The sequence below is a fragment of the Phascolarctos cinereus genome, unplaced genomic scaffold (genome assembly GCF_003287225.1).
Source record: "Phascolarctos cinereus isolate Bilbo 61053 unplaced genomic scaffold, phaCin_HiC Scaffold_726;HRSCAF=1367, whole genome shotgun sequence".
Classification (NCBI taxonomy): domain Eukaryota; kingdom Metazoa; phylum Chordata; class Mammalia; order Diprotodontia; family Phascolarctidae; genus Phascolarctos; species Phascolarctos cinereus.
Window position 1 is genome coordinate 352,520,486 of NW_027556098.1, and position 27,679 is coordinate 352,548,164.

The following is a 27,679-nucleotide window of genomic DNA, read 5'->3' on the forward strand; positions in this document are numbered from 1 at the left end:
TCACGAAGTCGGGCACAACTGAAATGACTGAACAACAACCTGCACACATGAGGCAGCTGGTGGTTGAGTGGATAGAGCACTAGACTTGGAATTAGGAAAATCTGAGGTCAAACCAGCCTCAAACACTTCCTAGCTATTGGACCCTGGGCAAGTCATTTAATATCTATTTGCCTGACAAAAGGTGATCTACTGGAGAAGGAAATGGCAAACCACTCCAGCATCTTTGTCAAGAAAAGGTCTCAAAGAGTTGGACACATCGGAGCAACAAAAACAATACATACACACACTTATATGTATGTATATGTACATATGCAAAAATACACATGTATGTGTGTGTAGATATGCGCACACGCTTGCACGCACGCGCACACACACACACACACACAGAGAAATCCCTGCTGGGGAAAAGGAAGTATTTCTTGGAAAGATAGAGGAAATTTTTCAAGAAGAAAATGGAGAGATTCCAAGAAAGCACAAGTAGAGGGGAAGAAGGATTACTGAGCCTTTGGAGCTACAAAGTAGATTTGAAATTCTTGCTAAAGAAAGTGCACCTTGACCACTCAAGAGGAAGCAGCTTTTTTCCTCCAAGGAACAAGGATGAAGATCCAATGGTGATACCATGAGAAAAGATCTTCATTTTTAACTATGGGAAAAACGGACATAAAATGGAGGTGACTTCCTGCTAAGGTACAGAGATAGCTACACATGGGCCTGGTGTCATTAGTAGAAGGTACACTGTTCTCCATGCCAGAAAATGTACTTTCTCCTCACCTCCACATCCTAAAATCCTCAATTTCCTTTGAAGTTCAGCTAAAATTCCATCCTCTACAAAACAATGAGGTTTTTCCTCAATATCCAATTACTAGTAACTCTCCCATCCAATTATCTCTTCTAGATTTTACATATACTTTTATACATACACAGCTCCTCTGGCTGGAGTGTAAGCTTCTTGAGGGCTGGGATTGTTTCAGTTTTTTCAGCAGTGCTTAGGACAATGCCTGAAACATACTAGGTGCTTAATAAATGCATATTCATCCACTGAGGAAAGTATTTGGCATACAATGAAGCTTTCTGAAACTTAAAACCTAGTGACCAATACCTGCTTTTGAGGGTAGGGATCAAGGTAGACACCTAAGCACTTTCAAAACACATGCCTTAGAGTCTTAGGGAACACGAACTAGCTAGCCAAATTATATTCTTGGAATTGAAAAAGATAAATACATGTAGACACTTACAGAGCCAAAGTTTGACTGACATGCAACCACATTCTCTCCACACTACAGCATAACTTAATGCAGAATATAGAGACAAGGACATCCTTCTGGGTGTGAAGAGATAATCTTATTCTTGGGAAATATTCCATTGCCTGCTTCACCAGTGCCTCCTTCTGAATCTCGTATAAACAGTGAAACATTTTCAAAGGATCTGAGTACAATAGAGGATTCATAGTCCTCTGTGTATTGCTTTCTACGATCATCCATTGTAGTAATTCTGCCTTCACTCTTTCTGACATTGGGCAGATGAAATTTCTCTCCAGCTCTCTCACAGTCTTTTCATTCAGGAGGCCAAAAAGGAAACGCACTATGGAAACCTCTGTGCCATATTCTCTATACTGTTTCAGTAGCTCTTTTATATCCCTCCCAAAGATAGGATCATCTCTTCTTTCCTTCTCTTCCTCCAGCACATAGAACATGGCAGCAAAAAATTCCAGGAATCTCCTGTGAATGAAACTGTAGCAGTTTTTATAGTCATTCTTTTTCTCAAGAATGTACATGCCCAGGAAAGCAGAGTCATCAGATACATCTAACCCATGTCTCTTAAGGTCATCTCCATCAAATGTGGACTTCCCACCCCAGAATTCCTCTGCAGCCAAAGAACACAGGCCTTTCAGTTGGGTGTCATGGTGCTGACTTGGATAGCTCCCATCATTAGATAATCCAAAAGAAAGATAAGACACATAGAGAGCTGTGGTGGTTTGGGGAATCAACATGGGCTCTTCTCTTTCCATGTGCTGTTTCAGGCAAGTGCAGACAATCCAGCACTCCAGGGGGACAGAACACATATTCAGCAGAGAATCATTGGCTTTTATCACACTGAGGGCTTTTAGCACCTTAGCTTCAGTTTTGAAAAACTTAGAGATATATGTCTCAATATTAGCTTCAGTAAATCCCAGGATCTCTACACAGTGTGGATTGTCTGGTAAGAACTTCAGCATTCCCATAGCTGAGGGCCGTGTAGTGATCAGTAAGGATGACTTGGGAAATATTGTTTTCCTTAGTAAACTGCCCAGGAGTATAGGCACTGGATGCTTTTCCTCCCAGTGGTGACATAGTTCAGATTTAGGTTCCTCAAAGGGCCACTTCAGTTCCTCAAAACCATCAATAATGAAAAGGAGTGCTTTTGGCTTGGACATAATTGCCTCTATGGGTACTTGGAAGTCTGGCCAATCTTTGGAAATCAGATCAGCTAAACTCATTTCTAACATAAGGTTTAGTGTTCTGCAGTTCAGGTAAAAAACATTTTGAAACCTGTCCTGAAAGAGGTCTCCCTGTGCCCAGTCTAGCATTATCTTTCTTGTCAGTATTGTTTTCCCAATTCCAGGAGCACCATGTAGCACAACAGTCTGTGGAACATGTTTCTTATCAGGCCCAAATAATGCTGTTATGTCAATGATGTGTGCTTGTTTTGTCATGACTGAGTTATGTTTATTTTCCATGGGTATATTCTCTGGTTCTCTGGATTTACACAGAAGCAGAAGAGGTGTGAATTCCTTGTGTAAGTCTCCAAGGTTTTTGAGACAAGAGCTACCATCCCAAGTAAGACTGAATTTCTCTCTCATTCTGTTTATATATTTTCTTCTGTTACCTATGACAGTGAGAAAAAACATGAAAAATACAAGTTAATCGGTCTCTATCTCTAATTGGGCCATCTCTAGAGTCCTTAGAGTAAAAGTATGTGCCTGGACTTAAGTCCTCAGTGGCCTTAAATATATATTTCATTATCAATCTCAGATCTCCATGTCTGAGCCCCAGAAAGTTTTCCAAATAACTTTTAGAGAAACCAATAATTGTCCCTGAGGCCACAGGGATACTGACAAATCTTGGCTAACACTAATGAGGTAAAGGCCCCTTCTGTCTCCTCAAATATTGTAGATACACTATTTCTTTTCCCAATACAAGGAATCTTAAAAAGTTCCCAATAGTTTGGTGGAGAAAGGTGCTCAGAGAGCTATCTTGGTTGCCTTTAGGTTTTCCTGTTTGGGTAGTGAAAAGCTATATGGGAATGTGAGGGATACTTAAAACCTAAGGCTCAGTTGTATCCACTTGAAAAAAAAAATAATTGGGCATGCATAACCTAGAGTTCTCACTGTTGTGGGTCATGTGAACAACAAAAGTACAGACCAGACACTTTCTCTAATTCGTATAACCTTTCAGACCTCTACAAAACAAAGCAAAAAATGTGCCAAAGATAAAGCAAGTTCAGCTGTGTCTATTGTTTAGGATGCCCAGAATCCAACAGAAAGTTATAAAAACAGGACCTAACATTAGTTGTCTGTAAGCTCACTGAGTGCTTCTCCCCTACCTCCCATGCTACTAGCAGAAAGGCTGCACTAGCAGACCCAAGAATATGATACAGTCTTTCATGAGAACCCACCACTATACTCTTGTCCCCCCTTCCTGTTTCCAATGGCATAGAGACCCTTGCTCCTTTGCTTAGGACTTGACAGCCAATTTAGCCATAGCCCTTTAGGAACAAAAGTCTGCCAAGGGGCTGCAACCTGGAAGCACCAGTGCTACAACGTTCTGAATTGCCAGTGCCAGGGAAAACAGGCTCTGAATTGCCAACAACAAGCCAGAGAATAGAAGGAATAGAAGTGATAGGTCACCAGGAAAGAATACCTGTATATGTGGGACTGTGCAGACTACTTGAATCAGTGTTATTAGAGTTGAATCATAGAGTTGAAAGAGACCTCAGAGATAATTTAGTTCAATTTGAACCTAAAGCATGAATTCTATTCCAAGTAGTCAGCTAATCTGTACTTTCATAAAGGCTTAATGAAGGTGAAGGTGACCATTGCTTCACTTTCTCATTGGAAATGTTGAATACATATATTAGAGTAAACCTATTCCTCCCCAAGAAATAGAACCTTTAGGAAAAGGTGAATACTCAAAGTCCACATGATACTCAGGTGCTCAGAATCTCCTCATATGACTCCAGAAACCCCTCCCAGTAGCCCCAATTTTTATTTCTCTCCTACTTTGAGAGTTCCCTTGGCCATTCCCAAGTATAGGAAGCCTTCCTATTCTAATAACTATACCTCCCCCAGTCACTATGGGGTTCACATATACGCTAGATAGTACAGGTAACAGGTCTGGGAAGAAAGAAGCTCTTTCTAAAGAAAGTTTGGCAGGAATTCCAGGAAATCCACTTAATCTGGGGTAACACATAGTAGAAAGAACTAAGATAACCAAAGCAAGGAATATGGAAAGGCATCTAACTTTAGAAAAAGGAAGTGTAATCAGAAGGCTAGTCCATACTTCAGTATGGGTACCATATGATTCTAAAACAAAGATCTCAAATGTAGCAATTTTATCTGCTTTATACGTATGATAGTATTTATGGCGAGTCACACTAATCATTATTTGAGTTGCTCCATAGAAATATTGGCAATTATAAGAGAGCAAGCAATAATCTGATAATGAATGGAGATGTAAAGACCTACCTTCAAGGAATCTACGGGCCGGTAGAGGATATAGACATACTAATTTCAATTCAAATTAATTCAATAAAGACTTACTAAGCACTTACTGTGTGCAAGGTAGTGGTCATGGGGATACAAAAAGAAAAAAAAACATATTTTAGCTATCTTTGAGCTTCATGGGAACACATATATATAAGTTCAAAGTATAACAAAGAAGAAATGCACTAGCTGAGTACATCAGGAATGACCTCAGTAGGAATTGCCACCAGAACTATACTTTTGAGAAAACTAGGAATTCTGAGAGGTAAACATAGAAGATCACCTGTGCAAAAGCATGGATGTGGAAGATGAAATACCATGCACAGAAAATGGCTAATAGGTCTGAATAGAGTAGAGAGTTCATGAAGGGGAATAATATAAAATAAGACTGTAAGGGTAAATGGGATCATGTTGTAGAATTGGCTAAATGTCTAGCCTTTATATTTTATACTAAAAACAATAAGGAGCTATTGCAAATTTTTGCATAGGAAAGTGACATGGTAAGATCTGTGTTTTAGGAATATCAATTTGGCTACTATATGAGGGCATGGATAGGAGAAGAGTAGAAACTGAAAGTAAGTCAAACAAGAGGTTGTTGTAATAGTCCATGGAAGAGATAATGAACTAGGTTAGAGATTGTGTCTGAGTAGAGACAAGGGGATGGATGCTAGCTAGAGATATTGTGGACTTAAGTTTAATGATGCTTGAAAGCTGATTGGTTATGGATAGTGAGGGAAAAGGAAGAGTAAAAGATGGTTCCAAGGTTCTGATCCTGGATAGCTAGAAGGATGGTAGTACTCAACAAAAATTGACATGTTTGAAAGGAAAACACACAACTTGGAGTGTGAACAATTAGGGAGGACATGAGCATGAGGAGTAGTAGTTATAAGGTAGCTTTCCCTAGGTTGAAGTCTTTACATCTTTACTCACCCATCAGAGGATCTTCAGCCTTTGCTCTTTCACACAGCTCCTTCAATTCCATCTTCTCCCAGATTCTCATCACAACATCCCATACTCTCTGGTCATCAAAGATATTGACTATAATGGAGGCCATTTTAGTATGACCAGCTTTCTCTAGCTGGTTCTGATGTTTTTTTTTTAAAAATTCTTTCCCTAGAAGATAATTTTTCAGCAGCAGCCTGAATGTCTTCAGCTCCTCCTCCTTCAATTCCCCTAAGTACTGGACTAGTCTCTGTCTGGTATTCACTGCCATCTCTTCCCCAATACTGGATCTTCAGGGTCAGTAAAGAGGAAAGTGGCTAAATTGATAAACTTAGAATACCTTTTCCTGTACCTATAGATATTCTTTATCGATGACTGAAGTTTCTTGTCAGGAAAGAATGATGAGAAATGGGAGAAGTGATAGAAGTCCAGAGATGAGTAAACAGCCACATTTTCAAAATAAAAAAAGGTAAATGATGGTATCAGACTGCTGATCACAATGATGATCCCTGGAAAAAAAAATGATAGTGAATTGTTAAATTGATAGTTTCCAAGTATTTAAAAGGAAACCAATAATCATTAGGAAATAGCAAAAAATTCAGTAAGAACCAGACGTGTAAGTCAGTCAAGAAGCATTTATTAAGTGCCTCCTGTATGTCCAGCTGAGTACTTAGTGTCAGAGATACAAAGAAAAGCAGAAGACAGTCCTTGATCTCAAGGAACTCACAATCTAATGCTGAAGACAACATGCAAATAACTATGTACAAACAAGATATATATAGAATAAATTGGAGATATTCTCAGGGGGGCAGGTACTAGCATTAAGGGAGATCTGAAAAGGCTTCTTGTAGAAGGTGATATTTCATCTGTGTCTTTAAGAAAGCCAGGGAAGCCAGGAGGAGGGGGGCGGGGGGGGTCATCTAGTACTGAAGTTGGTATGACACCTAGGTTTTGAGTTTGGCTGACTAGAGGATGATTGGTAATATTGACAGTAATAAGGTAGTCTGGAGTGGGAAAAGTTTTTGGGGGAAACAATGAGTTCAGTTTGGGACATGTTGAATTTAAGATACCTATGGGACATCCAGTTTAAGATGGTAATTTAATCCCTGAGAGCTGATGATATCATCAAGCAAAAATACTATAGAGAGAAAAGACAAGAGAGCATAAGACAAAACCCCAGAGACACCCACCATTAGCCAATCTGACCAGGATGAAGATCCAGCAAAGGAGACTGATAAAGAAACAGAAAGGTAGTAGTACCAGGGTAGAACAGTGTCATAAAAACCTAGAGAGAAGACAGTGTCAAGAAGAGGGTGATTGATAGTGTCAGAGGCTACAGAGAGATCAAAAAGGATGAGGCTTGAGAATATGCCATTAAATTTGGCAATTAAGAGATCATTGGTGACTTTAAGAGAGAGAGAAATTTTAATTGGATTATAAAGTTAGTAACCAGATTGTAGTGAGCTAAGTAGAGAATGAGAGTATAAGAAGAGGACACAGTGACTACAGATGGCATTCTCAGTGAGTGAGCTTAATCATAAAAGAGAAGAGAGATAAAGGTTAAAGGCTGGTGGGGATGGATGGATCAAGCAAGGGTTTTTTGAGAATGAAAGAGAAACGGTGTAGGCATCAGGGAAGCAGGCAGATGGGGAGAAGACTGAAGATTGAAGATAAATAAGAACACAGGGATGGTTGAAAGGGCATTGTGCTGGAGAATATGGGATGGAAAGGATTCACTTCTAATGTAGAGGGGTTTGCTTTGGCAAGGAGAAGGGGCTACATTTTCACGTGAGATGGATGAAGGTAGAGATAGTGGCAGAAGGAATATGAGTGATGTGAGATGAGGAGAGGGAAGAGGGAACTCTCAGTGAATGGTCTCAATTTTTTCAGTGAAATGTGAGGCAAGAACCTTAGCTGAGCGAATGGCAAGGGATACGGAGGGAGCCATGGGTTATTTGAGGAGGGATAAAAAGTTTAGAAAAGCTGTTGTGGTGAATTGGTTAGTGAATCAATTAGAGAGTCATAAAAGGATTACCTTGCATTACTGAGGGCCCAATTCAGATAATGTATCATAAATTGTTAGTACTTCCAGCCAGGAGAGTTTTGTCATTTTATCCAGCTTAGCTCAGCTGCATGTGAATAGGGACAGAGGTGGGGCTTAGTAGGACAATATTGGCAATAGTAAAAGGGGCCAGGTATTTAAGAGAAGATAGTATAGAGTTTAACTGGTTCTCCAATGGGTCAAGATGGAGAATGGAGGAGAATACAACCAAAGCAGAAATGATAGCTGGAAAAAGAACTGAGCAGTCAAGCAATTAAAAGTGTTAGTGAGGATGAAGAATGGGATTTAAGTTTGCAAAGAAGAGAAGTTGATGGACAAATCCATTTTGATTTGAACACATAAAGGAATTTCAGAGTTTATGAACATGGAAGTATGGAGCATTTGTGGGTGATGGTAAGATCAAAGATACAACCATCTCTCTGTGTAGCTGAGATGGAGTAGAGAAGAAAGTCATAGGAAATAACAAGTTGAGTTACTGGGAATTACAAGGGTGTTTGAAGTCAGCTAGGTGGAACAGTGGATAGAGTGCCGGGCCTGAAGTCAGGGACTCATCTTCATCAATTCAAATCTGGCCTCATACTTACTAGCTGTATGATCCTGGGCAAGTCCCTTAACCCCATTTGCCTCAGTTCCTCATCTGTCAAATGAGCTGGAGAAGGAAATGGCAAACCGCTCTAGTGTTTTTGCCAAGAAAACTTCAAATGGGGTCATGAAGTCGGACACAACTGAAACAATTGGACAACAAGATTGTTTTAGGGAGTATTAATCTGTATGTTAACTTCCCTGGTATGAGGGCAGGAGTTGGGGACAAAAGACTGCCAGCCAGGCACTGAACTTATTGAGGGTAGAAGGAAGTGTCCTGGAGGTTGGTAGACAACAGCTAGCAGAATTTTGGTTAGTTGGTAGATGTAGATTGAGTGAGCCTCAAAGGAGAAGTTACTGAGTGGTGGTAGCAGGGAGAGAATTAGAAGTGGCAGTTGGAAACAAGGAGTATTTCAGCTCCTCCATTCAACCACTGTGGGGAAGGAGAGAAGTGAGTGGAGAGAGTCACCAAGGAGGCTATGCCCTCAAGATGATGATGGATCAGGAAAACCCCAGAAAGAGGGAGTGAGGATCCAAGTGGAGAGGGTGATGAAAAGTGTTAGATGCTTCCTAGAGATTGAGACAGGTCCATGAGATTTCACAATTAAGAGGTCAAGGTAACTTTGGAGAGAGCAGTTTCAATTTAGTGATTAGGTTAGAAGTCAGATTGCATAAGGTTTATAAGAGTGAGAGGAGAAGAGGAAGTAAGTGGAGGCAATGAGTGTAGATAACTTTTAAAAACACTGACTGGAAAATGGAGAAGTATAGGAGGAGAGTTACTGGGAGTGGTGATTATACTTAGAATTGTAATGATTCCTGAAGAAGAGAAGAGAAAACTCAAATCTTTTCTTTGAAGAGGTAGGGAAATGTTTCTCAGAACATTGCATGTGCCGTCAGACTCAGTCATTGTGTTGGTTAGTTTTGCCCAGTTGCCTCCCCTTCTCCCCTCCTTTGTTACAAGGTATATCTTTCTGAGGACAGAAGAGTGAAGAGAGATGTTTGGAAATAAAGATGATGTAAATACAAAAAAAAATAAATGCTTTAAAGAATTCTAATGACTTTAGCCTGGTGCATTACTTCCATATCTATGCATTCTCTTTTATTTTGTAAATAAACTTTAAAAAAAAAATCACACACTCCTGTGTCTGTATTATGTAAAGGCAGGCAGCAGAAGTGGGAAAACAGAAGTAGGTGCTCAAAGAGAGCACAACAATTTTTAGGCAGCAGCAGAGAAAGGGAAGGAACTTGTAAAGAAGGATCAAATGCAGAAGGTTTCTGAATGGAGGGCAAGGGGGAAACAGGGCTTGGTGCCCCACACTGGAAATAAATATTCATAAAAGATGAAAAATGTAAAGCCAAATACAAAGGTCATAGATTTTGATTTGGAAGGGACCTTGAAGTTCATCCAGTCTGTTCCAACACCATTTTATAGGTGAAGAAACTCAGACCTGAAAAGCTTAAATGACTTGCAGAAGGTCACACAATAAGTAAGAGAGCCAGGATAATGTAGACTCCTTTAGCAGTACCTCCATTGACTGGTTTAGTTGAGAGAAGTTGTTGCTAAATTGTGACTCAATTCATCCAAGTCTAAACATTCAAGACCAGAATCTTCACAGAGCAACTGATTTGTATGGGTGTCAGATTAGGGAGGGTCTTAAATAAAGAGTTTGGAACTGATGATATAGTAGGCAGTTGGTAGTCAATGAAGTTTCTTGAGTGAGGTCCAGTTTATTGTCGTTGTTGTTCAGTCATTTCAGTTGTGCCTGTTCTCTCTGACCCCATTTGGGGTTTTCTTGGCAGAGATACTCTAGTGGTTTGCCATTTCCTTCTCAAGCACATTTGACAGATGAGGAACTGAGGCAAATAGGGTTAAGTGACTTGCCCAGGCTTACACAGCTAGTAAGTGTCTGAGGCCAGATTTGAACTCAAGGAGACGAGTCTTCCTTACTCCAGGCCCAGAATTCTATCCACTTTGACACTTGGCTGCCCAGGGTCTAGTTAGTCAACAAGTGCTTACTGTGTGCCAGGCACTGTGCCAGACAATGCTTACATTGTGTATAAAAAGAAAAGCAAAACAAGGTCCCTGCCCTTAAGAAGTTCACACACTAATGGGGAAGAGAACACGTAAAATAGTGTGTATTACATGTGTGTATATATATATATGAAATGCATATTTTACATGTTCTCATCTATACATACACATACATGCACATATATACATACATGGGTACATGCATGTGTGTGTGCATTTAAGTAAAAGGTCATCTCAGAGAGAAGGCACTAGAAGCGGGGCTGGGGATGGTCTCAAGAATGGGGATCAGGTCGGGAAAGGCCTCCTGCAGTAGGTGGGATTTGAGCCAAATCTTGAAGGAAGCCAGGTTTCCCTGGATCAGATACTCTGTGTTTGTATAAGTAATAGTTATGACATTGCCTTCCTGATGTCATAGTCCTCTTCAAGAGCAAAGGACAAATGACAACAGTAGCTGTAAGCAGATAGGCTCTCAGGCAGAGGTGTTTTTGAACCAGCTTGAACTGGCTCTATGAAGTTAATTATTAAATGCTCAGTGTGAGCATTTCCACCTAGAAAATCAGAGCTACAGATCAAGGTTTGATTTATGGTTTTGTTGGTTGTCTAGACTTAGGAAGGTGTTGGAGGAAATGTTAATAATGCAGATTAAATTTTAAAATGTGCCCTAAACATTTACCAGCCCACCCCTGTTTTTAGTCCATAATCATAGCTACAACTGTATTCGCAACACAGTATAAAAGACCTTCTCCCTCTTCCTCTCCTATGATACCGAGAATGTCCTCCATTAAGGCTCAGTGCTGGGATGCAAATACCTAATACTCTTCCCTGAGAGGGGACAGAATAGCTGTGATTGAACACACTGAGAATCTGTGACACTGAAATAGCGGCACCATTGGTTGCCTCAGCTTGGGTTCTCAAGAACCTCCACCTCCCACACCAAGCCAGCATGCTGTAGCCAGGTTCCTGCCCAGAAAGCATTCACCTCAGGGTGCCTCATTGTTTCGGGTTTTACTTTAATCGAAGGTTGGTAAATCAAGGATAATGGAAAGAGATAGGAAAGGGTTTAGTCTAAGAGTGACAGAGGCTGGGTCAGGGCTTCTGGAAGGGACCAGAAGAAGTGGGGGAAGAAGGAAGAGAGGAACTTGGAAAAGGAAGATAATAGGTTAAAGGAGGGAGAGATAGGAGGGTAAGAGAAAAAGGGATAAAGAACCATGGAAGACTAATGATGAGAATAGGGGGGAAAAAAGCAACACTTACCCTCTCATGGTTCAAAATGACTTGTGTCCTTCAGGCTCTCAGTAGATCTTTCAATGTATGTGGTGGTGTCTAAACCAGAGGGGCAAAACTTGGGGTGCCAAGAAAGAGCCCAAGACACCACACCCAAAGATCATTAAGGGGAACTGAAAGTAAGTCTGAGCAGGAAGACAATGAAAGGGTGGAGAAGCCAGTTGGGAAAGCTAGAGTAGTAAACACATCCCCACTCCCAGATGCTTTAATCCTGACCTTCCCTATGATTCTGTTAATTTAGAGGTCCACCTTCCCTAATCCAGAGCTAAAACCCATAGCACTGTGACCAAACTATTCTCAGGTGTGAGGCTGGAAGTACAGCCCTTCTCTCCCCAGAGCAGAAGTAAGAGTAAGAGGTCTGTGAAGGCCACAAGAGGGAAAGAAAGATCAAACTTTCTTTGTTTTTTGTCTTTATATTCCCAGCTCATAGCACAGAATTTGCCATTTTTAAAAGAATGAATGAGTGAGTGAATGAATGAATCTGAAGCAGGTAAAGAAAAGGGTCCTGGGAAAGCAGTTAGGAGGTAGAGTGCTGTTGGGATGGGGGTGGGGGGAACCGCTAACAAGGTAAAGAGATCCCAGTCCTCTGCCTCAGTTCCCTTTTATAGACAAAACACTCAATTTTTGTCCAAACATAGTCCTCACATCTTATTACAGGGTCTCCTCCATCCCACCAATCCATGAAGGCGAAGAATATCAGTGTAAGTAAGGTGGATCTTGTTATTCTTTTTTTAGATAATAGTTCACAGGATCCATAGCCAAAACAATCTCTAGTTCCCAGGTTTTCACATTATAAACAGTTTCTACTGTGACTGCACAATGAAATATAGGGATGAGATAATGTAAGCATTTGAGTTTAATTGTCAATAATCTACTGCACTTGCACAGTGCTTAGTCAGCATAATATTGCTAGAGTTAGTGTAAACTTGGGAGGCTATTGCTGGCAAATTGCCTTCTTTGTGTGCTCCCTTATAAATCAGGTGAGCACTGGTCAATAAGTGGGGATTTGGGGAATGCATAGGCAAGTGCATATGTGTCTGCCTCAAACGGCCCTCATTGAGACTTAGTGGGGGAATGCACTAGCTGGAATGCTGTGTGTGCCTTGATCGGCCCCCATCAAGGTTTGGGGGGATATGTGAATGTGTGTACTTATCTTGACTGGCCCCCATCAAGATTTAGGGGAACCTGTAGGAATTGTGTTCCTACTACTCTTGCCCACCCTTGGGAGAAGAATAATTAGGGGATGCTGTGGGGAGCTGGTACTCCCATCATCAGCAACCCCATTAGATAGAGAAGAATAAGAATAAAGTATATTATTTAACCCCTCCAAAGCTGTCTTCCTGTCCTTCTGGCTGCCCAAATCAAGAGTGAACCTGCTAGACACTGGAGCCCAAAACCTTCAGTGGTTCCTCCTGTGCCTGTGGTGCCTCCTTTATTGTTTCCTGTTTCCTGTACTTGGTGTAATTGGTGTCACCTGCCCTGCAATCAGTCAGTCAACAAGCATTTATTAAGCACTTAATATGTGCTAGGCACTGTGCAAAGCTATAGGAATATAAAGAAAAGCATAAGACAGGCCCTCTTCTAAAGGAGCTCACAATCCAGTGGGGAAGACAACATGTGGACAGCTATATATAGTTAAGATATAGGAAAAATTGGAGATAATCCACAGAAGAAAGGCATTAGAATTAAGGGTATCAGGAAAAGTTGTAAAAGGTGAGACATTATCTGGAACTTGAAGGAAGCCAGGGAAACCAGGATTTGGAAATGGGGAGAAAGGGAATTCCAAGCATAAAGTACAGAGCCAGTAAAAAATGGCCCAAGTCAAGAGAGGGAGTTTTGTGTTTGAGGAACTGCAATGTGGCTGGTGTAACTGGATTTCAAAGTATATGTGGGTGAGTAGTTTGTAAGAAGACTGTGAAGTTGGAGAAGGCCATGTTATCAAGGCTTTTAAATGCCAAACAGGGAATATTCTATTTGAATTATGGGGTTGTTATGGGGCTTCTGGAGTTTGTTGAGTAGGGGATCGACATGATCAGATCTATGCTTTAAGGAAGATCAATTTTCTGAGTCAAGAATTGATTGAGGTAGAGAGAGACTAGTGACAGAGAACCATAACTAGCAGGCTTTTGCAATAGTCCAAGTATTTGGTGATGAGGGCCTGCGCCAGGATGGTGGTAGTATCAAGGGAGAGAAAGGGAAAATATGGAAAGTATTACAAAGGTAAAATCAACAGGCCTTGGTAACAGACTTGATATAGTGGGGGGTAAGAGAGAGTGAGAGGTTGAAGATGACACCTAAATTTCCAGCCTGATTGATTTGGAGGGTGGTGGCACCCCCAACAATGAATAGGACATTTAGGAAGCCTGGAGGGTGGTGGGCGGGGAGTAGGGGAAGATAGCAAGTTTATTGTGGACATGTTATGATTATTATGTCTATGGGAAATCCAGTTTGAGATGTCCAGTAGGGAGTTGGAGATGTAAGACTGGAGAAATCAGAGAGATTAGGGCTAGATAAATGGATCTAAGAATCATCAATATTGAGATGATAATTGAATCCATGGAAACCTATCGAATCACCAAGTAAAATAGTATAGAGGGAGAAGACGGCTTAGAACAAAGCCCTAGGGGTCATCTACTGTTAGTAGGCATTACCTGGATGGAAATCTAGCAAAGAATAGATCAGATGAATAGAAGGAGAACCAGTAGAGAGCAGTGTCACAAAAATGTCATATGTAAAAAAATTGTTTATAGCAATAAAGAATTGGAAACCAGGGGGTTGCCCATTATTTGAGTAACGGCTAACCAAATTATCATGTATGAAATTAAAGGAATAGTATTGTGCTGTAAGAAATTATGAAGGGGATCATTTCAGAACAACCTGAGAAGATTTGTATGAATTGCTATAAACTGAAGTGAAGTGAGAACTAGGAGAAGAATGTATACAATAAAAACTATTTTAAAGACAATCAGTCCTGAAAGATTTAAGAATTCTGATCAACACAATGATCAACCACAATTCCAAAGGAGTCATGATGAAATCTCCTGCTGCCTCCAGATAGAGACGTGATAAATTCAGAATGTGGATTGAAGTATTTTTTTTTCTTTCTCTTCCTTCTTACCATCCTAGAAATATGAGACTGGTTAGCCTGACCCCTAGAGACTCCTGCTCCCTGGGGAAGTCCTTAATGATGAGAATGGAGTGAGAGAAGGGACTAGCACTGAGCCTCCCAGCACAAAGCAAAGTTCCTGGCTAATAATACCCTTGACATTTTTTTAAGTAATGCTTAGTCCTCGAGTGCAGGCCTTCCAAATGAAAAAATTCTGAGAGCTCAGTAGGGTGTGACTTGAGTGAAAGGGGGCCGCTCTTCAAATCTCAGTTCTGCTTCTAGCAGCTGGGACCATACATTCCCACTGTCCCCTAGTCCCTAGTTTCCATGTTCAATTTACTCCCTACTCCCTAGCTGTCCCCAGAGATCTAGGATAAAGCTGACTGAATCTTAGATCCTAGAACTGCATTTGCCCTGGTCTTTGCTCTGGCCCCAAGCTAGGGTGAGTGAGTGGCCAGTAGTGTGGGCCGAGAGGTATGTCACAGGGAAGAAAAGGGGCCAGAACTATACTCTGAAGAGGGCCCAAGTGGTGGGGACAGGGGAGAGAAGTCCAATAGAGGCATTACTGTGAGCAGTGAGCTTGGCTTCCTCTCCCCAGGCAAAGACCTCTGGAGGTCATCTTAACTATCTCTTTATCCCCAGGACAGACAGGAGTCTTCTGAATTTTTTCAAGTCATTGGGAAAAGGAAATAGTGTCCTAATCCAGATTACATATTCCAGTGTCTTACAACTTTCAACAACAGTAAGTCCTTTTTTTGCTTCTTACCTGAATCTTTCTTGCTGCACCAGAAATCCCTGGATCTTGCTATGTCAAATGTACATGTAGAAAATGAGGGTCAGGGAATCCTTCAGAGAAGGCTTTATTATAATAACAATAATCAGATTAATGCTCCTCTAAATTCTTCCTCTGATGCTTCATTATGGTATAAGTATACCTGGGTTCTTGAAGTTTATGCCAAAAGATCACCATAAATCAACAAATATTTATCTAGTGCCTGCTATGTACAGTGTGATGTTCTAGGTGTTAGGAAAGAAACAATTTTTAGATAAGGCATGCTTCCTGCCCTCTCAGATTTTAAAGACTCTAGCAGGTGCTGTTAAGCAAGATAGGGCTCAGGTATGTACCTGAGAACACACTGGGCATATGTTGTCTAGCATCCAGCCTAGTTAAATTAAGAAGGCTGGCCACGAGATAATGAATTCTTTTGGTCACAGTAGCTCATGAAAAACTTTACCTACTAAGGTATAAAGAGATTTTAATAGGCTACAGTGACCATTGTATTCAAATGAATGAAACTGCAGCTCTTTTGATGAACTGAAGTGATGCAATACTACTTCCCATTAATACCGTAGATCATACTTTCTAAGCCTTTTATAACCACGATCTGGTGTGATGGTTGAAACAACCTTTTGAGGAAGATAGAGACCAGGTTATTGTCCCCTTTCAAAAGAGGAGGAAATTGAGTGGGTCAGAGAAGGGAGGTGGCTTGTCTGATGTCACATCAGACTGAAAAACTCAGGTATAATTTTGCAGTCCAGCACTCATTTGACTGAATCAGCTAGAGAGGCGTCCTGAGTCCCTGTAGCCTTTTCTTCTTTATGTTTTATGGTACCTGAGTTTCTATTTTAATTCTTAATTCAAGCCCTCACTTCTTTCCCAGGACCCCATCTCCCAACCCACACAAAGGCTACAGTTATACATCTCTAGCTGTTGTGCCCAAGATACTGTCTGTCTCATAAGGGTACAGTCTGCATCACGGAGGGGGTGGACAGCATCTGCTTCCACTTCCCCTATACCCTTTCAGATACTTTGCATATCCATCCAAGGACACTCCCAGTATCTCTCTAACATTTAAGAGGATCTCTGCCAAGGAGTGGGTGGGATACACTGTTATGTAACGTGACATGATGACGAGTTGTGCTCTGCCCATCTTCCCCTAGAAAGGGAGGAAACGGTCTCCATGTAATGTATGAGGAATTTGGAGTAGCTACCTGGAACAGCTTCATGAATGAAACAGGCAGCAGAAAAATTCTCTTTTCATAGAGTCCTTGACATTTGGGAAGCTTAAGGGATGGTCTCATTCAAAGGCAGGCATTTTACATTCATTTTAGTGCAATAAGTGCAAGAAAGAAAGATTTAATGCAATAAACATTTATTTGTGCTTAGACATTTATGGTACTTACACCAACTATATTCAAGACACTTGGACTGATACAAAGATAAATAAGACAGAGTGTCTTCATTCATGGAGTTTACAAACTAGTAAAGAGAATTAACACATACATCAATAAGTATCATGCAATGGAATAATAAGTGTACAAGAGACACAGAATACTATATTATAAAGTCTAAGGGGAGAAGGAGCAGCTCTAACTGGATGAACAAGAGAGTCTTTAAAATTAGGTTGGATTTCGGTAGGCAGAGGTAGTAGTGAGAAGGCAGTTCAGATACGTAGACCAAGGTGTAAAAAGGCTTAGAGATAGGAAAATGCAGGAAGTACTATTTAGGGGCAGTTTGCATAGTGTTTAGAATTTTGAACTTGGAGTCAAGAAGGTTGGAGTTTGAATTCTACTGTCTACACCTAATATCTATACAATAGTGGACAAATCACTTTTTTTCTCTGAACTTGTTTTGTCATATTTAAAATGGGGTTAATAAAGGATCAAAAGGGGATAATGTATACCAAGTGCTTTACAAACCTTGAAGTGCGATATTCTGTTGATATTTGGGCATTTTTCAGTCGTCTGACTCTTTGTGATCCCATTTGGGGTTTTCTTGGCAAAAATACTGGAGTGATTTGCCATTCCTTCTCCAGCTCATTTTACAGATAAGGAAACTGAGGCAAACAGGGTCAATTGACTTGCCCAGAGTCACACAGTTAGTAAGTATCTGAGGCCAGATTTGAACTCAAGAAGATGTCTTCCTGACTCCAGACTCAGCACTTTATTACACTTTAGGAAGTAGAGCACAGAAAGGGGAGTAGTGTGACCTAAGGATGGAAAGGTAAGCTAGCATCAGAATATCAAAGACTTGTTAAAGGACATTTAATGGGAAGATTAATCTGTCAGTGAAGAATGGATGGGGGTGGTAGGAGAGACTGGAGGTAGGAAAAAACTGTTAGGAAACTACTCTACTTATGTTTGTATTAGGATAGTAGGAATGGAAATGGGAATAGAGAAGAGATTTATCTACAAGAGATTTTGTGGTAGAATCAGACTGGGTAATTCAAAAGACTCATTGGATATGCGAGGATAGGGGAAGGGGAAGAATCAAAGCTAACACCAGTGTTTCAAAAACAGGAGCTGGATTGAACAGTAGTGTCCCTGGTACAAAAAAGGGACGAAGTCAGAAAGAGGAAGCAAAATTATAATCTTTGTTGTGGAGATTCTGAGTTTGAGCTGATGCAATTGTAGATGGATGCAGTTGGAGACACAGATCTGAACTTTAGGAAAAAGTTCATGGTTACAGTAAGAGATATAGAAATCATCTGCTTAGGGTTATAGTTGAAACCATGGGAATGAATTAAATTGTCAGGAGACAGAAACAAGGTAGGTCAAGGAAGTCTGGAAGAAGAAGTGGCAAAGGAGAAAGAGGTATAGTTAGAATAATAGGAGCACCATGGGAATGAGAGCATAGGAGCCCAGGGAGGTGAGGTTATTTAGAAAGAAGGGTTAGTCTATAATGCCCAATGCTTCAAAAGCCAGGGAGGATGAACATGGAAAAAAGTCTTTGGTTTGAATGACTAGGTTGTCACTGGTGACCCTGAAGAGAGTAGTTTGAGTAGAATTGTGGATATGGTGTCAGATGATTGGGGTCTGAAAAAAAAAAAGAGTGAGAGGTATAGAGGTAGAGGTATCAATTACAGGCAATTGGATCACTCCACAAACCATATGAGGGAAGGGAAAAAAGACCTTAACATAAGTTGAGAGAAATCTTTTGCCCTTTCTACTCCTGTAATGCCAGCCGAGCTCTTGGGTTGGGGTGAGGTGGCGAAGCTAGTCACATTAGCTTGCCTTCTCTGGATGCTACAGTTTCCTGTAGGAAGAGCACCTAGGCCCTGAATTCCATTTGACAGAATTCCAGCTGCCAGAATTCCTTAACTTTCTCCCTCCCAGAGCCCTATGGTCTCTCCAGCTTCCCACCCATCCACAGTCATACCTCAAACTGCATGCCTTTCTTTCTGCATCCTTCTTTTTTTTACTATACAAATAGCTCACAGGATCCTTTCTTTGCTAGAGACCTGAGAATTAAATCTTAGTTTCAGAGAAAATCATAGAATCAGTCTTAGAATTGTAGGATCATTTCAGGGGTATGTAGTCTAATTTCTGACTCTCTTATGTACCCTTCCATCTAATACCCAGTGCAGAAATTCTCTGGATAGCATTCTAATAGGTGAGTTTCTAGCCTCTGCTTTGAACAAGTTAAATGACAGGGAACTCAACACTTGCCAAAACGGTCAGTCCATTTCATGACTGGACAGCTTTAATTGTTAACAAGCTGCTTCTTATATCGAGAGGCAGTGTGGTGTAGGTGAATGAACCCTACATCCAGAGTCAAAGGACCTTGGTTCAAATCCCAGCTCTCAATTGTCTAACCTGAGTGATCTTGGGAAAGTCTCTATCTTTCTCAGCTTCTGTTTCCTAAAATGAAGGGACTGAATGAGACAATCTGTAAGATTCTTTCCAGATCTAAGTCTATTTATCCTACAAACTGCCTTTATTAATCCTAGTGCTGCTTTCTAGGCACATCAAATAATTATGTAATCTCTCTGTGTTAATGGTTTAATTTGGCATTGTCCCTGACCCAACATCTCTGCCATTAAAGAAGGGCTGTTGGTGCTTTAATGAAAAGGATCATAGGATTAGAAATTTAAATTTGGAACTGACTGTTGGGAGAATTGGAGACCCTGTGGCAATGCAGAAGGAAGGAAGGGAGGGAGGGAGGAAAGAAACAATAATTTATTAAGTACCCACTATGTGCCAGGCACTATGCCAAATACTTTACCAATATTATCTCATCTGAGCTTCACAATAACTTTAGGAGTTATTGTATAGTTGAGGAAAATGAGGCAGAGCTTCAGTGACCCACCTATAGTCATAGAGCTAGTAAGAGTCTGAGGCAAGAGCTGAATTCAGGTACTTTATCAACTGCACCATTTAGCTCAGGAAGATAGTGGGGGCCAGAGAATCTTCTTCTTGTTCCTCACCAGGTAGTCAGCTTCCTAATCTCTGTACACCTTCTGGATAGGAAGGAAGGAAATAAGCATTTATTAAGCACCTAATATATGCTAGGCACTGGGCTAAGCATTTTACAAATATTATCTCATTTGGTCTTTACAACAACCCTGGTAGCAGGTGCTACTATTCTGTTCATTTTATAGTTGAGAAAACTGAGACGAACAGAGGTTAAATAACCTGCCTGAGATCATATAACTAGTAAATGTCTAAGGCCAGATTTGAACTCAAGTCATCTTGACTCCATGCCTAGCACTGTAACCACTGCACTACCTAGCTGCCTACAAGGGCATCTTTACAGAACTGACACGTAAATTAATGACTATTAACATGGGCTTGCTGGCCCCATCTAGGATCACACACAAGGTTTGCCACGTGAGATGGCAATGTATCTGGGTTATTAATGCACAGGTAAGTAGAGTCGCAGAACTTTAGAAACCACAAAATCCTAGAAATGAAGAGGTAGTAGAGATGACCATCATTGTATCCACTATTGGAATCACATGGTGGGAACATTAACTCCTGAGGAAAGGCTGGTTTTTTTCCCTCCCCCTGGAAGTACCACAAATAAGGGCTCTCCTATTCTCTCTGAAGATAAATCCCAAACTTCCTCCTCCAACTCCTGTATCCCCTATTGTCACTGTTTGGGCATTTACCTGCTACCCCTCTTTACTTGACTCATTTCCTAACAAGTAATGGGCCCCACTCCCGAGTTCTGTTTTAATGAACATCTCTCTGGTGGGGGGTAGGGGGCCACTGGAATGAAGTCTCTTTGGAGACAGTTCCACAAATCTCGTTTCTATCTTCCCTCACAGATGAATAAAGAAATCATTAAGTGAAATACTATTGTCAGATACATGCTGGGAGGAGGGCGGAGCAGGGGTAAGGATCACAAAGTATAACAATTTAGAATGGAAAGACCAATGAAGGTTTAGACTCTTGTCTGATCAATCTAAATAGGTATTCTGGAGGAAATCAGATTTTTATTTTTGAGGGTAGATTTTTTCATTATCTGCTGGTAGAGACATTATTGTGGGTAGGATGGAGATGAGGGTCGTGGGTGGTCCTTTTGTTTTTCTTTTATTCTTTCTCAGTTGAGTAGGGGAGGGGAAAGAGAGAAGATATATGTGTTAATTAAAAAATAAACTTAAAAAATTTAAAATCAGTTTAAAGAGTAGAGGGAGAGTGATTTCTTTAGTCTGCTGCAAGATTCTCCTCTCTTCCCCTTTATTTCTCTTTGCCAGCCATCTTCTTTTGTTTTATCTGGATCAGAAAGAAGAAAAGTCTCTCATATACCATCCCATGATGCTCACTGCATCTCTCTCCAATTCCACTGCCTTTCACCCATCCACCTTCATCCTGTTGGGCATCCCAGGCATGCAGGACCATCACATCTGGATCTCCATTCCCTTTTGCTCCATGTATATCCTTGCCCTTGCAGGTAATGGCACCATCCTCTTTATCATTATGACAGACAAGGCTCTACATGAACCCATGTACCTCTTCCTCTGCCTGCTGTCCATCACAGACCTGGTTCTCTGTTCCACCACACTGCCCAAGATGCTGGCCATCTTCTGGCTCGATGCCCACACTATCTCCTTTCATGGCTGCCTCACCCAGATGTTCTTTGTCCATGCTGTCTTTGCCACTGAATCAGCAATCCTGTTAGCCATGGCTTTTGACCGCTATGTAGCTATCTGTCGCCCACTACACTACATATCCATACTGAATGCCACTGTCATTGGGAAGATTGGGGCAGCATGTGTCGCCCGGGGCCTTCTCTTCGTCTTCCCTTTTATTATACTCATTAAGCGCCTCCCTTTCTGTGGGCGCCACATCCTTGCCCATACTTACTGTGAGCACATGGGCATTGCCAAGTTAGCCTGCACCAGTATTAAGCCCAATACCGTCTATGGACTCACTGTGGCACTCTCAGTCACAGGAATGGACGTGGTGCTCATCGCAGCCTCCTATGTTCTCATTCTCCGGGCTGTGCTGTGCCTGCCTTCCCAGGATGCCCAGCTTCGAGCATTCAGCACCTGTGGAGCCCATGTCTGTGTCATTCTTCTCTTCTATATCCCTGCTTTCTTCTCCTTTTTCACCCACCGCTTTGGCCGTCATGTGCCCCCACAGGCACACATCATTCTTGCCAACCTCTACCTCCTTGTGCCCCCTGTTCTTAACCCATTAGTGTATGGCATTAACACCAAACAGATTCGCACTCGGATCCTAGGACTGGGCCTATGGAGGAGGTAGAAGTACCCTTCATGACCCTCACATTCTGAGGAAAGATCAGGAGAAAGTTCACCATTAACAAGCTCCTGAAAGCCTATGGAGACTAAAGGGACCCACCTGGAAATCATAATTTTTGCTATTTCAGGAAATAACTTACCAAGTGTTATCTAGGACCTTTGAGGATTCATGTGACACTGAATCTAGGTACCACAGCAACTCTTCTAAATCAGATAAAGTGACGGTGAGAGCCAGTCCCACAGAAGATGGAATGAAGATACAAGATAGAAGATTAATGAGTCGATTCTTGCGCTCAGATCTGAATGGGAAAAAGACGTAAGATAATGGAGAGCCAGTGAGCATCACAGCCAGAGAGTGAAGCCTGCTGCTTATCAGTTTTGTCTTTACTTGTGGGTTGTGGAATGTGGGGAAGAGCAGCCATTAGAGATGAATATTTTTCGTTCTATAAATGGAAATAGGAGACTTTTTGTAATATCTCTTCAGGGTAAGGTACCAGGATGTCACACTCCCTCCACCCCAGGGGCATCTCTAGCTTCTGAGAGGATAGGAACCTCCTGAGTCATTGTGGAGTTCCTGAGGAACTTGACCTAGAGATAGCCTTACCTAACCCCAAAGGGATAGAAATAATATGACCTTTAGACAATTTTCCTTCTGAACTGTACCATTCAGACATTTGATTTATTTCCTGATTTCTTTCAGATGAAGAATCCTGTGGGCAAGTGGCCTCCAAAGGCTAGATCTAGGAGCCTGATCCTACTTCCCCTATATCTCCCACTCTAGCACCTCAAAATGGCAGCCTGTACAAAACCCACCCACTACTAAAAGTTCTTTGGAGAATTTGTGGTTCACGTACCCTTCCCTAATTATGCTATTGTGTCCCAGCTTCTTACTTAACAAAGGATTGTCTTTTGCCGGATAGGGAATTACAGATGTTCTAAGTTGGAAGAAACTTTATTTTCTTTAAAAAAAAAAACAACAAACCAATGATGTCTTTTGCTTTATATCACTTTCATTTCCTGAAGTATACCTCCCACAGCCAAAGACTCATCCCTTAGAACAAAGAATAAAAAAAGAGAAAAGCAGTTCAGCAAAACCAACCAATATGTTAACCAAGTCTGACAATCCATATGGAATGGAAGAGACTTTACAGGTTATCTAGCTTAGTTTCTCACCTTGTTTAGGGCTTTCCTCTATAGTTTCTCTGAAAAGAGGGTCACACAGGACTGCTATAATTTGTGAAGATACTTGTAAATGATAAAATGCTATGTAAATATAATAGATTATTATTTTTAATGATTTTAAGTATTTAATTTTAATTTATCATATATATTATATATATATTATAATTATTTAATTATTTTTAAGCTCTTGAGATTACATTAGCTTTAGTTATTAGGAAATTCATTCTTACATAGAAGAGAAATCTGATTTACTGAAACAGCTTTACATTGGTCTTAATTTGGCCCTCTAAAGCCAGATTTTAGGATTATACGTTGAGAAGTATGAGATTTTTAAGAGCTAATCTAGTGCACCTCTCTCATTTGACTGATAGAGAAGTTGTGCCACAGAGAAGGGAAATGATTTGATCAGCAACACACAACTAGTATGTAGCAGAGCTGTTGTTCAAATGCAGGTACCCTGATTCCAAGACCATTGTTCCTTCTGCTATGTGGTCTCCTACTGTGATTGTGTTTGTCCTTTGTCCTGAAGAAGACCATGACATCACGGAGATGATGGCATGACTTGCAATTGACTTTGATTTGAGTGAGTGAGGGCTATGCAAGGTCACCAGCCTCACTTTCTCCTCCAGAGCCATCTGGGTGCAGTGGCCAGATATTAACAGGATGATTGGAGATAGCCCAGAATGCAATGGAAGACCCTGGCCCTTTTAAGCTAAGGTCTTTTCAGGTTCTCACTTTGAGTGAGGTAATGCCCATTCAGAGACTAGGTCTCTTTAAGAAGTGAGTCAAGCGATGGCCTCTTTAATTAAAAAGAAATCAAACTGGGAGAGGAAGACCCTCAGGGCTGCTGGCCAAAAGAGAAACAGTTACTATTTGTGTTTGCCCTTGGTCCTCCAAAAGGACCATGACATTAGGGAGATGATGACTATCCTATGTTCTTTTGATGTATGGCAGAGGAGCATGAAAAGAGAGAGCATAAAAACTTCAGCATACAAACTGACTCCAAACCTGGCTGAGGGTGGGTTCCTAGCTCTTATTACTGTGGTAGCAAAACTAAAGAGACTGTTTCAGTGAGCCATTCTGGACCTTTACTTGGTTACCATAGTAACAATGAAGTATCCAGTAGAAATATTCTGGGACCTTCTGTAGTTACTATGGTAACACACTTGCATGGGCTCCTGACATATTTTAGGTTTTTCATTGTAATATTCTGTGATTCTCAAATAAGACATTCTAGAAGAGGTTACCAAGGGCACTTCCTAATCCTGGAGAAGTAAGTTTGCCGCTGAGCACATTCATAGTTCATTCATATATGTATGTAGTATGTATATATGTATGTATGTATAGGCATGTATGTATATATATACATGTATGTGTATATATGTATGTTGTGATTCCTGTTGATAGTATACATATATACATGTATATGATAACAGATCTATAGTTCTCATTTAAGGGGAGAGAGGAAGGAAGGGAGTGAGAGAGACAGAGACAGAGGGAAGCCTAAAACCAGTCTCTCCAGTATCATAACACTGTGAGATCTCCTTGATGACTAGCCTTAGTCTATAAATCCTATAAACCTGAAAGAACTGGAAATGTTTAATCTAGGGAAGTAAGACTTAGGGCAGGGAGATGGGAGCACTGACACTGTCTACAAGTCCTAATCAGGTGTCAGCTTCTCAGAAATGTCCAAAACAGAACTCATCATGCCCTCCTTTCAACCCAGCCCACCCCCAGACTTCACTATTTCACAATCAGCCTGCACTTCCCCCTCTCCATCACCTTTCTTGTATAATTAGTTGCCATGTCCCCTTGAGTTGACATTCAAAACAGCATTCACATACATTCCCTTTTCTCTCCTCACTCAGCTATCATCCTGCTTCAGATCCTCATTACTCTCATGTGGATTACTTTAATAGTCTTCTAATTTGTTTTGCTGTTTCAGATCTTTCCAATCAATCTTCTACATCAGAAGTATCAAACTCACTGCCCACAAAACTCCCTAGGAACCAGATTAAAATGTAATTGGGAAAAGTTTAACAAAACAAAAATAAAATGAAACAAACAATTTTGACATGTAGTTTTCTAAACCAATATGTGGCCGGTAGGGATCTGTTTCTTTTTGAATGTGATACCACTGCTCTACATAGCTCCCCAAATAATTTTCCCAAAGCATGGTTATGACCATGTCACCTACTTAAAACAAATGAACCACAATGACAACAAAAACCTTCATTGTTTCCCATTGCTTTTGGGATAGGAGACAACCTTCTCACTTTGGCATTTTAGGTCATCCACAATCTGACTCCAATCTCCCTTGTTTCACATTGCTCACCTTAACACACTCTATTCCAGCCAAAGTGGACTACTAGCTTTCTGTCAAACTCAGCATTTAAATTTCTATGTTCAAGCCTCTACACAGGTCACCCTCCTTTTTCAGAATGTACTCTCTTGGGGCAGGTAGGTGGCACAGTGGATAGAGCACCGGTCCTGAATTCAGAAGGACCTGAGTTCAAATCTGGCCTTAGACACATGACACTTATTAGCTGTGTGACCTTGGGCAAGTCACTTAACCCCCTTGCCTAGCCAAAAAACAAAACAAAACAGAATGTACTCTCTCCTCAGTTCTGCCTCTTAAAATATTTGTTTTTCTAAAAGGCTCAACTCAGGTGCCACTTTCTTTGAGAAATCTTCCTTGATTCTCCCACTTATTAATGCTCTGCTACCCCCTTGAATTACTTTGTACTTATTTATTTGTATATGAGTGATTTCACCCAGGAGAACATAATTCTTGGAGGGTGGGGCCCATGTCATTGATTATATTTCCAGCACCTAACATAGTACCTTTAACAGAGCAAATATTTGATAAATATTTTTACTGAATTGCTTTGAGTTGTTTGAATGGCAGTCGTGTAGTTTTGCTTGGTTTCAGGAGGTAAAACTGTATGGAAGTTGCATAGAGGCAAATTCTGATTAATGGAAGGAAAAAAACTTCCTAACAATTAAAGTTATCCAAAGTGGAATAGGCTGCCCCAGTAGGTAATGGATTTTATCCCAACCTGTCCTACTGCAAGTCTTCAGGCTGATTGTATACTTGTAGAATGGTGGTCCTCTTCAGGTTTTATTTGCACTTCTGTAGTACCTTCCAGTTTTTGAAATTCTATGACTGAGAGAAAACAGAGATGGGGAGATAGAGGGAATGGATTGGAAAGAGGATTTGGGGGAATAGTGCATGAAATAGCGAAAGAGGAAGGCATTTGGTGAGTGGAAGTTGGCATAGATAGAGAATGATATGACAAGAAAGGAAATGGGAAAATAGGAGGTGTCTTGAGGAGGGAGTATAGAAAAACAAGGGGAAGAAGGTGTGGAGTGAAAAGAAGAGATAACTTGAAGAAAGGGACAATGTGAGGAACAGGCACAGAGTCAGGGTCATCTGAAGAGTGCAAGATGGGAAATACAGGATGGCATGAAGAAGGGCAATTAGGGGTTGGGGATGGGGTGAAAAGAGGAAACAGATAGAGATTCTCATGATAGAATATGGAATGTGGAATGCAAGTCACTGAAAGAAACACGCAATGGAAGCTGGTAGAAGGAACAGAAAGAGGGCCAGCTTTGAATAGGAAGTGAAATGAAGAAGTTGCTTCTAGAAGTCATCCTAATTTTAGCATCTTTCCTGTTAATATGTCTGCTTGTGCTCTAGGTTTTTTAACTGAATTTTCTTCCTCTTGAAATCTTTGGTGGTTTATGCCTTTCTCCTTATGTTCCCCTCGCATTCTGACTCCTCCCCACTTTGATATCTACCCTCAGAGGTAGATTGCAGAGCTGCCTCAGGCTTATCTCACATCAGGGAATTTACTTTTGGCAGGCCTCAATCCCTACCCTTAGTAGCTGGGGTTACTGAGTTACTGATTAGCCCTCAGTAATTGTAGACTAGAAAAGAAAAAAACAACAAGTAGGATTGTCTAACTGGTCTCTTTAAAGCCTGAGGTACCCCTCTTCAGAAGCTTCTCTCCATCTGTCATACTCTTGTCCATCTCTTAGGTCATTTCCCATATTTCTGCTTCCCATTTCCCTACCCTGCAGTCCAGAGTAATGTGACGTCTTTTATGTTTTATTTCTCACAAAGATGCCTGATGAGTCTATAAGAAAAAGGAACTTCAAGATGTCATTATAATCCCATGTCAGACACTCATGCCAATCTTCTTCCATGCCTGGATTACCAAATTTACAAATTGGACCTCATAGCCCAGATCACAGCCAA

General features: G+C 40.9%; 3 protein-coding genes across 5 annotated transcripts in view; 2 read left to right on the forward strand and 1 right to left on the reverse strand.

Moving 5' to 3' along the window:
* The window catches only part of LOC110200585 (NACHT, LRR and PYD domains-containing protein 1), a 35,454-nt gene extending 23,708 nt beyond the window's left edge, over nucleotides 1-11,746 (reverse strand). The window contains exons 1-3 of the mRNA XM_020975950.2: nucleotides 11,614-11,746; nucleotides 5,672-6,192; nucleotides 1,236-2,865 (exon numbers count right to left, since the gene is read on the reverse strand). Coding sequence (XP_020831609.1) covers nucleotides 1,236-2,865; nucleotides 5,672-5,954 — 1,913 coding nt within the window. The 5' untranslated portion in view covers nucleotides 5,955-6,192; nucleotides 11,614-11,746. The remainder of the gene's footprint in view (nucleotides 1-1,235; nucleotides 2,866-5,671; nucleotides 6,193-11,613) is intronic.
* Nucleotides 1-27,679, forward strand: part of LOC110200587 (olfactory receptor 52P1-like) — a 46,949-nt gene that overhangs the window by 1,548 nt on the left and 17,722 nt on the right. Inside the window, exon 2 of one of the 3 annotated variants that reach the window (XM_078156999.1) lies at nucleotides 15,392-15,491. The exons of 1 other annotated variant lie outside the window; for it this stretch is intronic. The gene's annotated coding sequence lies outside the window, so the exon portion shown is untranslated. Of the gene's footprint in view, nucleotides 1-14,011; nucleotides 15,492-27,679 lie in introns of those variants that run through there. One more of the 3 variants, XM_078157001.1, reaches the window with a different exon arrangement.
* On the forward strand, nucleotides 20,960-23,263 carry LOC110200589 (olfactory receptor 52D1-like). Its single transcript, XM_020975958.2, has one exon. It carries the CDS (start codon nucleotides 21,287-21,289, stop codon nucleotides 22,238-22,240), a length of 954 nt encoding a protein of 317 aa, XP_020831617.1. The 5' UTR covers nucleotides 20,960-21,286; the 3' UTR covers nucleotides 22,241-23,263.

Bases quoted from the DNA above. Each gene is read 5' to 3' on its own strand.
- LOC110200589 (XM_020975958.2), top strand. From the start codon at position 21,287: ATGATGCTCACTGCATCTCTCTCCAATTCCACTGCCTTTCACCCATCC.